Consider the following 11,353-nt stretch of genomic DNA (forward strand, 5'->3'; position numbering starts at 1 on the left):
ATTAGTGAAAGAATGGGTCGCTCTCAGGATCTCAGTGAATTCCAGCGTGGTAATGTAATCAGACACTACCTGTGCAGCAAGTCCAGTCGTGAAATTTCCTCACTACTAAATATTCCACACTGGTCAAAAATTCCCATAAGCATACTCTTAACCCTTGTGGAAAGCCTTCCCAGAAGAGTTGAAGCTGTCATAGCTGCAAACAGTGGGCCAGCATCATATTAAACCCTATGGATTAAGAATGGGATGTCAGTCAAGTTCATATGTGTGTGAAGGCAGACAAGTGAATGCAATACAGTGTATGTGTGTGTATATATGTGGGGCCTATCCCAGCGGTCATTGGGCGGAAGGCAGGATACACCCTGGACAGGTCGCCAGTCCATCGCAGGGATGTTTGCACACACACACACGCGCACGCACGCACACACACGCACACACACACACACACACATATATATATATATATATATATATATATATATATATATATATATATATATAATTACAATTAATTTCCCCTTTTTTATTGTTATCATAATGTTAAATTTCTTCGTATTTTATGCAGGTCTTAATTTCTAGATTCTCATTCTGTTTTCGTATTTCTTTTGCCGGACTGTAATAACAAACTGTGCTACTTGGGGAGCTGTTGTGCTGTTGTCTTAGGCTGAATCTCAAATGTCTGCGTACTCCCCATGTAGTGCACTATGTAGGTCATAAAATAACGGCATCTGCACACAAAGACAATGCGAGACATTACATTATATATATTTCGTAGAAAGCCGTTTCAATTCCGGTAGAAGCTGCACGACTCTTTACCTAACATTTATCGCTTTACTGTGGTACAAATTCCAAAGTTAGCCGATCTGTGCAGCGCACTTTGTAGGGAGTATGGAGTCATTTGGGATTCGGCCGCAGTCTTTCATTCCACCAGTCAGCCACTGCACCGGAACTATGGCAGGGCAGCTATGTGGTGGTGTAACCAGCTTGTGTGAGCTGTTGGGCAGGACAGAGCCGAGTTTCACTCTGACTGCAGCCCGGGTCTATGTTTAATTTTGGTAGGCTTGTACAGGAGTCAGTGGTCAAGAAGATTTATGAGTGGTCGCGCTTAGTATCAGGTAAAGTAAGGACTTTTATCTGACCTGTCAAACTATCAGTAGCTAGGTTAACGTTCCTGGCTAGCTTATCTGAGTAAACATTAAACGTTGTTGAGGCTTTTTTGAAATTTATAATAAAAAAACATTATTGGCCACATGTTTAGCTCAGCTGGCTCCATGTCTGAACTGGCAGTAATGTTTGAATGTTGATCTGGTTGTTCGCTGGTGTCACTGTTAGCGGTTAGATGTGTTGAACTGACCTCACATCACAAGAGCCAACGGTCACGTTGACACTGTTTACTGAAATAAAGTCCCAGAGACGGTTGAATCTTAAGTTTGGCTCCTGAAATCCGGCTCTGCTGGTAATTAAACAAGCTGATTTAACTAACACAGTGAACGTATCTTCATTACCCTCACGGTAACAGACTAAAATAGGTCAACTGTATGTTTTGTAATCCATTGCTAGCAAACTTCGTGTATAGGAGAGAGTAACATTCACCTATGGTTGCCTATTTCACGAAGAAAAGCAGGATTTGTCAGCCAACTGGATCATTTAAGCCAACATTTTGAAGACTGTACAATAGCAGTGCCCTCTAGCTCTTTTCCTGTTTGGTTTGTTTTTGGTTCATGTGATCAGGCTACACGAGAAACGCTGCTCTGTGAAATTAACAGCCAGAGCTGATCTCAGATCAGCACTTGTGGGCACTACCACCTGATTCTAGAGCAGCACCCTTACTGCTGAGGTGGTTTGTTAACACCACAGATTATGACTAGCAGGCTGAGTTCAGCACACTGATCACTTGACAGAGGTTAATTCTGATGATGAGGCTGCATTTTCCTTCTGAGTCATGACATTATGGCTGTCTAACAGGGTTGAAGGGGAGCCATCAATCATCTGTTGCAATGGGGAACGCCAGCTGCCATAACAACCACTTGGGAATACCTGCGGGAAAAGGGCCACATCAAGTGGGATGTGCAGACTTAATGGTGGGCCACACGGTACAGGTAAGTGAGCAAGAGTTTCCTGCCAGGCAAGCAATGTGTCTAAAGGGATTGTATGAAAACAGTGTGCTGTCCTGTGAGGCTGTTGCGAAAGGTCAGTGGTATCACTAAGAAGGCATTTGGGAACTGAACAGGGAACAGGCTTTTTCACTTTTTGCGTCATTATTATTAGTCTGTGGTCTCTGAACCACTGTGAACTTTGACCTGTAATTGAATACATCCCAGGATAAGGTTAGGGCGCTCCTGCGTCCCATTATGACTCACTGAACGGGCACTTTTTTCTACGCACGCACTAAACGTGTAATCGCCAGCTGTTTTTTTTCTAACCAGAAATCCTTCCTTTCACAGGGAACTTTCTTCAGGTTATACTATCCGTGCCAAACTTCCGAGGCTTCCGAAAAGCCGGACTGGATTCCATGCAGGGAATACTTCAACGGCCTCGCAGACTTCATGAAAATGAGCAGAACGCTGAGCGAACGGATTTTCAACTACCTCTTTGGTAAACTCTCCTCGTAACCTGCTATTAATTAGACTCGTAAGGAGAAAATGTATTGGAATCTGTAGTTCCAGCTAATATTTGGTCATTACAGACTTCTGTATGGTTTACAGTATGACTTAAAAGTTTGTTCTTCCTCTGGAAAAAGGGTCGTACAAAATCCCTGCAGCGTGGAACGCGTCTTTTAAGCCAGATGATAAATACCCAGTAGTCATCTTCTCTCATGGGCTGGGAGCTTTCAGGTAAGTTTAATTGAAAATAGCTTCAGTTTAAAGACATCTGACCCTTTAGTGGCCTGCAGTCACCCATGGAGTTGTCCGTGTTGTATTTTACAGGACATTGTATTCAGCCATATGTGCAGAGCTGGCCTCACAGGGCTTTGTTGTCGCTGCAGTGGAACACAGGTTTGTCCCTTTTTAAACTAGGATTTGAACACAAAGTCTGTCTATCTGGACATGTGTATGGCCAAAGCATGGGGTTAGAGATAATCGTTGACTGTAAATAGACATGCCCAACAACAGAAAGGGACGTCTGATAAATGAACTGTTCTGTGTTAGATGCCGATTATGTTGTAGTAAGTGTGTGAGAAGTGTGTGGACAATAGTACGAACTAGGTCATCACATTCTTATCAGTATGCTTTGGTGTGACCATATGAAAAGCGTGGCCAGGCTGTAGAGGGATTGAAGGTCTAGGGACAAAGTGGCATCAGACGGCTTTTGGTAACACTTTACTGTAAGGTACTGATCATAAGTCTTCATGACACCTACATAAGTTTCTCATGACAGCTGACATACCTCTACATGAATGTTAATGCTTATTCCAAGACGCATAATTTGCTATAAAGGTCACATTTGCCAGTTATGATCAGTTATTTAAAGTAGTCTTTATGACACAGGACGCCTATTGGAATAGGCATTTCACTGCTGTCGGAAGAAAACCTCATCTCTCTGTTTTTGTCGTTTTGGATATCATGTAAAAACATCTGCTGCCCTTTACATTGTGTGTAAATTTCATGAAGAATGGACAAAGAGTCTGGTTCCCTTGACCAACATTAAAAGTGAAGTAGGTTTTTCCCTTCTCCTCTAAAGTTACCATTTTGGAGATACGAGCAGCGATTTATAAACAATTACTTAGTTATATCTGCTGTCATGACAAGCTTATCGCTGTTGTCGGAAGAAATCCTCATATCTCCAACATGAGAACTTTACAGGAGAAGGAAGAGCCTACTTTCAGTTTAAGTCAGAGGTCTGCGGTCTGAGTCTGGACCCGAGAATTGGAGAATTATTTAGTTTGACTAGGTGGTCCTGTTTTATACACAATGATGTCAAAAACTGAAAAACTGAGATACAAGCTTTTGTACTGACAGCAGCGTTATGTAGAGGTACTGTAGCCTTATGAACAGTACCATTAAGTGTTACCCAGTTTTTTTACACGTCATGTATTTCCATGTATTTAAAACAGGTGTCAGGGTTAACACATCAGGAACAATGTAAAATTTTAATGCTGGTATTGTGTCGTCCTCGTTTGAACCTTTGAATCATCTTTGAATCAGGTCCAGCTGCTTGCACTCACTGTATGCTGCTATGATTGACCGTGCAATTGTAGCCCTCTCATTCAAATACAGCTTGTAAAGATCCTGTTACATTGATGGCTCTCTTGATAAAACCAGTGTTATTTCCAACTAATCCCCTAGTGAATTTGTTTAGCACAGAGGTGCATACTCTCAGAAAAACTATGAAACTATCACTGGGGTGGGACCCTCAAGGGCAAATCTCAGTACCTTCAGGTCAGGAAACATAACTCTACCATAATCTATTGAAATGATATTTTCTAAGCTGTACTGACTCCACACACCCCGTCTTGCCACCAGACTTTTTACTTTATTGTTCTGTTTTAAAACATTCGGTTATGAAAAGGTACATATGTACTTTTCACCTGGAAAAACTTATTCAAGATTCACAGTTGGACCTTAAAACCTTTGAGGGAACATTTACATTGTTTGTACCTTGATGAATGAAAAATATACCTGAACAGAACCTTCATTTCTAACAGTGTCTAAACTAGAGTCCAGCATTTTACTGATACCAGCCATATACTGTTACCTGGTATTGGACTGTTGCCATCTCCTAACACATGCTGAGCTACAAGATCAGACAAATCATTACAGAAACACTTCAGATCTGGGGGGGAAAAGCTCCTTTTCACTTCTCTGTAAACAGATAAATTCTTGGTATGTCTTTAAATTCTTGAATTATATTAGCATGTGATGTCCTGTCACTGAATTCTGTAATCCAGTCATGGAAATATAGCCATCCATCGTTACAGTATTCTTCCCCCTCAAACAACTTTTTCCTTTTTTCAGGGATGAGTCAGCCTCTGCAACATTCTACTACCAGGAGAACAATGAGGCAGAACAAAGGCCTCATGCAGTGCATCAAAATTTCCGGCCCATCTCCAACAACCTGGAGGAAGAGTGGATGTACTACAGAGCGCTGAAACCAGGCGAGCTTGAATTTCCTCTAAGAAACAGACAGGTGAGAGACTCACCACCCCACCACTGTTATAGAAAAAGAAATTTCAGCAATTGTACTGTTGATGTTGGCACAAGGGTCATTTTGATTATATGCTACAGACACTCTGGGGCTACTGCTCCTTCGTTAGCTTTGCAGCAGGTAAATCGCTAAACCTCAGCGGTTTAACTTGCAACTGCGTTTTAAATTAAACCTGACCGCTCTGTTGAAACAAGTACGAGTCTATCGATCCGCCACTAACCTAGGGCTGGGCAACATGACCTCAAATCAATATCACGATTAATCCGATTTTTACCTCAATTACGATTAATGAACAGTTTTTTTTTTTGGCCTCATAGTTCCCTGACAAGGTCTGTACTGTAAATATGCTCTACATATTTAATGTAAATCATCTTAACAGCCAGATCAGAATTTTACATCAATCCAACTCTAAATTAGTCATAATTTCACACTGCTGACACCTAAAAAACATTTGGGATGATATGTCTGTACAAAAATGAGAAGAGACTTCAAACTCTTTTTAGAGATTTAGAAAGAAGTGGCCAAACGAGGCTGCAGCGACAACAATAACAGTTAAAAGCCTGAAAGTTTAAAGAATCTGAGGACACACAAACCAAAGAAGTGACTAAGCCCTTTTCACGGCAAGCTTGAACACATTCTGGGTGATGAGCCCAGCTGTCAGTCAGTGAAGCTACATGGTGGCTCCTGTGATGCTGGTGAAGATGAAACTGAAAGCTCCGGGAGCGACTGGTGTTCACTGGCAGTCATGATTGTTTACCTCTGGATGAGCCACGTGAAGCAACGTGACACACTGTTCTTTTGCACATGAGGGCCAGTTTAGGAGCTGATCTGTTCAAACTGATGTTACATACAGTCCCCATTTAAAAGATAATGTGAACAGCCAAACAAAAAAAAAATCTGATTTAGTGAGAATCAGATGCGGGTCACTTTTACCTGCTATGAACACAGCTTTAGCTTGCATGTCGCAGACTGGACGTGGTGGAGTCCTGTGACTACACACATGGAAGTACTTTTTTAAGGGGACAGTACATGAACACAGAGTGGGGAATAGATTAACAGAATGTCAGTTTCAATTACTTTTCTCCCAGCCGTACACTAACCTTCCCCTAAAACAGATGTACTGTCAAGTTGTCATGAATAGCCCAACTAATAAATAACACTGTATAAGGTTAAATAAAAGCTTTTAAATTGATCAGTCAGTATATTGTGAAATTTCATTTGTTTTTTTGTTGTTTTTTTTAATTCAAAGTTCAAAGCATTAGAACTTCCTTCAGTTAATTTACACTTACAGCACACAATAACAGCCTTATTATTTCAAGCTATTTCAACCAAACACTGAAATAAAAATTACACAAAGTGCAGCACTGCGCTTCACTGTGTAGAGTGTTTTATTTCTATTAGGAAAACTCATTCAGAACACATCAACTAAAACAGTGAAGCTGGTAACATATCAATATGTCCATTTCTTTTTAAATGATTAGCTGATATGAAATCTAACACGACCGAGGCTACATTCTGCACTGATACATTTCAAAGAGGTTCATCTCACCCACGAAGCTATGCTACAAAAGAAGCTTGAAAGCTCGCTGCTGCACTGAACGGCATTTCTGCATATTAAAGAGCTGCTCTGCTTGCATCATTTTCACTCATGCAGTTCTCCACTTTGTGACAGTTGACCCAAAGTATTCATAAGCTGACAGGACATAGCTGAAAGGATGTGCTTTGGAATATGGTAAAGCAAAAAATCTATTTCCTCTTCTTTTTTTATTAGGTGAAACAAAGAGCAGATGAATGCATCAGAGCTTTGAACCTGCTTATTGACATCAACGCAGGGAAGTCTGTGGAAAATGTCTTGCAGTCCACATTTGACTGGACAACGTTAGAGGTGAGTAATAGTAATAGTAATAATAATTATTACATCTAGAAACGTGCATTTCCTGAAGGAAACGAAGAACTGTTGTGCAGCGGTTACCATAATCTAGGTCATCGTTAAGGTGTTGCTAGGCAGTTGCTGTGCCACTGCTAAATTACTGCTAGGCAGTTGCCATGATTCATGGGCTATGTGTTTAGTTTTTTGTACTAAATGAGTTACCCAGTGGTAGCTGTGTTGAAAATGAATGGGAGTCCGTGTGAGGAACAAGGGATGAAAAAACGACCTGTAGAGTGCACGTCAGTGTGGCTGTGGATTAACGCTTGGGGACGTCCTCACTCAGGGTAGATGTCTTTTGTTAGCAGTCAGTTAAAGGAAAGTAAGTGTCCTGTTGGAGGGTGAAAATGAATGAGTCTACGAGAGGAAGGAGGGATGAAAATACAATACAAAGAGGAGTGCAAGTCAATATGACTTCCAATTAGAACTTTGGTATCTGCCATGAGTGAGTACATGTACTTTGGTGGCTGTTGGGAACAAAAAAACTTTGGGTTTTGTTGGGAGGAAAAAATGAATGACTCATTGCGAGGAACAAGGGATGCAAAAAACGACACAATTGCTCCCCGGGCGCCGTGGATAGGGCTGCCCACTGCGCCGGGCAAGTGTGCTCACTGCGCCCTAGTGTGTGTGTGTATTCACTTGTGTGTGTATGTGGTGTTTCACTTCACGGATGGGTTAAATGCGGAGGTGGAATTTCCCCAGTTGTGGAATTAAAAAAGTATCACTTAACTTAATGGGAAGGAAAAGTTCCACCTTTACAGGCAGACGTTACTTTGTTTTGGTACTTTTATATTCATTTGTTCCTTCACAGAACTGTATGGACCTGTGCAGAATAGCAATTATGGGTCATTCCTTCGGTGGGGCCACAGTGATTGAGTGTTTGTGCAAGGAAGTCAAATTCAAGTACGTATCACAATAGTAATGCAGCGCTTTGAATGTCAAACAATTTGCAGCCTTACAATTTGAGACTGACTTCATTTCAGATGTGGCATCGCACTGGATACCTGGATGTTTCCCCTTGATGAGGAGATTTTTCCAAGTGTGAAACAGCCAATTTTTTTTATCAACTCTGAGAAGTTTCAGTGGGCTGGGAATATCATTCGCATGAAGAAGCTGGACTCTGCAGTGATTCCACGGAAAATGATAACAATCAAGTCAGTCATATTTGCTGAATTAATATATTACTGAATAAATAAATAAATACATAAATAACCGAAAGTAGCTTTGCCATGCTAAGTGAACATTTCTTTAGTAGCCAATCAGCAAGGATTGTATATTCAGTGCTTTAAACCTTTGTTCTCTTTGTGTAGAGGGACAGTCCATCAGAGCTTCCCCGATTTCACCTTTCTAACTGGTAACTGGATTGGGAAGATCCTGAAGCTGAAGGGAGAAATCGATCCTCATGTAGCAATGGATCTTTGCAACCGATCATCATTAGCATTCCTACAGCGCCACTTATGTAAGTAGGACGTTTTCTTAAAACTTACCGACTATGCAAATATATATTTCCTAAACAAATCGTAGACCTGCCTCCCAATATCAACATCAAAGCAAAAAACGTAATTTGCATTTTTCCCCCCTTACTCCAAATGTAGTCAGTCAGCCGAGATGTCTTTGATGTTTTAATATTTGTTGTACTTTATTTCATTTTTATACACCAGGGGTCACAAATTTTATCCACAAAAGGGCCACTGTGCCTGCAAGTTTTACTCCAACAAAGCAGGAACTCGCCTCATATAACTGGCCAGTTGTTTGGAGACAGGACAACTGACTGAAGTAGTGGAATCATGTGAGCTGCTTTATTGGGATGAAAACCTGAAACCACACCAGCCTTTTGTGGACAAGACTCAGTGACCCCTGTTATAGGATAACATTAGAATTAGATTAATAGATAATCTAATACAATTAGATAGTTACGGATGTGTGTCGGGGGATGTGTGTTTTGTTTTTTAAAAAAACAACAAAAACCCACATAAGCAAGACTGGTACCTCTGCACCAGTTCAGGTGTGATGGCTTTAGGCATGCAACTTTGCTGCAGTGCTAACTGTTGAGGTTTCAGCTTCCTTTACTCAAGATTCAAAGTTCAGCTGCTAGATGAATCTTGGCTTGTTGACTACATTAGGACAAGAAAAAACCTGCAAATCTGATTGTTCCCCAAACTGTTGCACCAACATCTGTATCAGCTAAGGTTAGCTTTGCAAATCTCACTTCTCTCGTTATTTTCACACAAGTTATGGTGTCAAGTGTGAAGCTGGTAATAAACTATACACTAATCAGGCATAACATTATGACCACCTCCTTGTTTCTACGCTCATTGTCCATTTTATCAGCTCCACTTACTCTATAGGTCACTTTGTAGTTCTACAGTTACAGACTGTAGTCCATCTCATCTGCTGCTGCACAGTTTGCGTTGGTCATCCTCTAGTCCTTCATCAGTGGTCACAGGATACTGTTGGCTGGATATTTTGTTAAGTCCTTTGTTTCCAAAATTACTACAATGACAACAGTAATTGTATCATGGTTGTGGGGATTTTTTAAAGATAAGTTTCTTTTGGACACCTAATACTAAAATGTCCCATATTTTTCGTCCCTACATTTGGCTTATGTCAGTTATTAGTAACAAAATTCTGAAACACTGAATTTAGTCAAGACTAAATTAAATGTATGTTTTCCCTCCTCTTTTTGAAGGTTTCTTTATCTGACTTTGAACTTGTTTCAGCAGACAGGCATCAAAACTCTGAATTGCATTGGTATGCAGCTATCTGACTAATCATATGCATGTTTTTCTTTACAGCTCTAGAGAGGGATTTCAATCAGTGGGATCCTTTAATAGAGGGAAAAGATGACAACCTGATTCCAGGCACCAATATCACCATACCTCAGTCATCAATGTAACCCATGAGCACAGTGCTTCATTTTGTGGCTCATATTACTGTTACCAACTAGAAAAGAGTGAACAAGATGTTTAAATGTACAGTCGAAGAAGAAATGTACAGTATTTTGCCACTATTAATTGATGTACTAAATTTTCAATTCAGATTTATAGTGAGTTATTTTTAACTGCTGCATGATTGAATTTCTAGAATTGAGCCAAGTCAGAAATATTACAAATGATGAATGAAAACTTAATTTGAGGGGGGTGGGTGATTTTTTTTTAAATTAATTTATTTTTTAATAGTAGTACATCAACTTCTCTCTGCCTCTTGTGCCTTGTTTCTACAGTTACATTTAGCAGTACTGCCTTTTTTAATACTGGGAATCACATGGTCAATATCAATCGGGTGTCACTGCTAAATGAAGGGATCTCTTTGGAGAGCAATATATACATATACACTTACACACACACACACACACACACAATTAATTAATTACCTCAGTATCTGAGTTAATCATTGATCAGAGCCTTTTCTATCAAACAAGCATGTACATTTGTTGGTAGTCAGTTTTAAGCATGTGTCAAGTTTATCTGGGTGATCCATCATGATTTCTGAAGTTTTTAATGCGCTTTAAAGCAGTCAGTACAAAGTTTTTAACACTACAAAATGCCTTCCTATATTAATGTATGTTGCTATAATAAAAGTGAAAAACAATATCTGGTGAAGCTGTGTTTATCCGTTTTTAAAATATACTGCAAAAAGTCTGATGCTTTCCTAAAATTTACTTTTGTTTCGGTGCCATTGGTTTCGTTCTTTAGATCCATGATACCATAGACAATGCAAGATGAGTACTTTAGGGACTGGATGTTTAGGAAAGACTAAAATTCATGCATTTTAGTCTCTCCTAAACAAAAATGTAGGCCTGCCTCCCAATGTCAACATCAAAGCAAAAAATATATATTTTTAAAATCTAATTTGCACAATCCCTGCCTCCCTCACTCCAAATGTAGTCAATCAGCCAAGACGTGTTTGATGTTTTAATCTTTGTTGTAATTTAATCCATTTTTATATGTGTGTGGCTGCAGGTTTTCATTCCCAACAAAGCAGGAACTCACCTCATAACTAACCAGTTGTTTGGAGACTGAAGTAGCGGAATCAAGTGAGCTTCTGCTTGATTAGAATGAAACCTGCACCCACAGTGGCCCTTTGTGGATATGATTCAGTGACCCGTTAAAAGAGTGACATCAGAATTCAATTAAGATTTTTATAGATAATACGTGTCAGAACTTAAGGTTAACTGCTCAAGCTTTGTCTTTAAATATTCTGCACAAATACAGGAGATGAACAGTGCAATACCTACTGCACTTAAGACGTCATTTAAAAGAAAGCATACGGTTTTGCAAGGTG

At 40.0% G+C, this 11,353-nt stretch overlaps 1 protein-coding gene across 1 annotated transcript; it reads left to right on the forward strand.

The window, feature by feature from the left end:
• Positions 1–934: 934 nt before the first annotated feature.
• Positions 935–10,671, forward strand: pla2g7 (phospholipase A2, group VII (platelet-activating factor acetylhydrolase, plasma)). Its single transcript, XM_017720184.2, has 11 exons — positions 935–1,112; positions 1,963–2,096; positions 2,442–2,592; positions 2,738–2,831; positions 2,925–2,993; positions 4,953–5,124; positions 6,914–7,027; positions 7,881–7,972; positions 8,053–8,223; positions 8,380–8,528; positions 9,865–10,671. The coding sequence occupies exons 1-11, from the start codon at positions 1,040–1,042 to the stop codon at positions 9,963–9,965; spliced, it is 1,320 nt and encodes a 439-aa protein (XP_017575673.1). The 5' UTR covers positions 935–1,039; the 3' UTR covers positions 9,966–10,671.
• Positions 10,672–11,353: the final 682 nt, after the last annotated feature.

The sequence above is a fragment of the Pygocentrus nattereri genome, chromosome 4 (genome assembly GCF_015220715.1).
Source record: "Pygocentrus nattereri isolate fPygNat1 chromosome 4, fPygNat1.pri, whole genome shotgun sequence".
NCBI classification, from domain to species: Eukaryota; Metazoa; Chordata; class Actinopteri; order Characiformes; family Serrasalmidae; genus Pygocentrus; species Pygocentrus nattereri.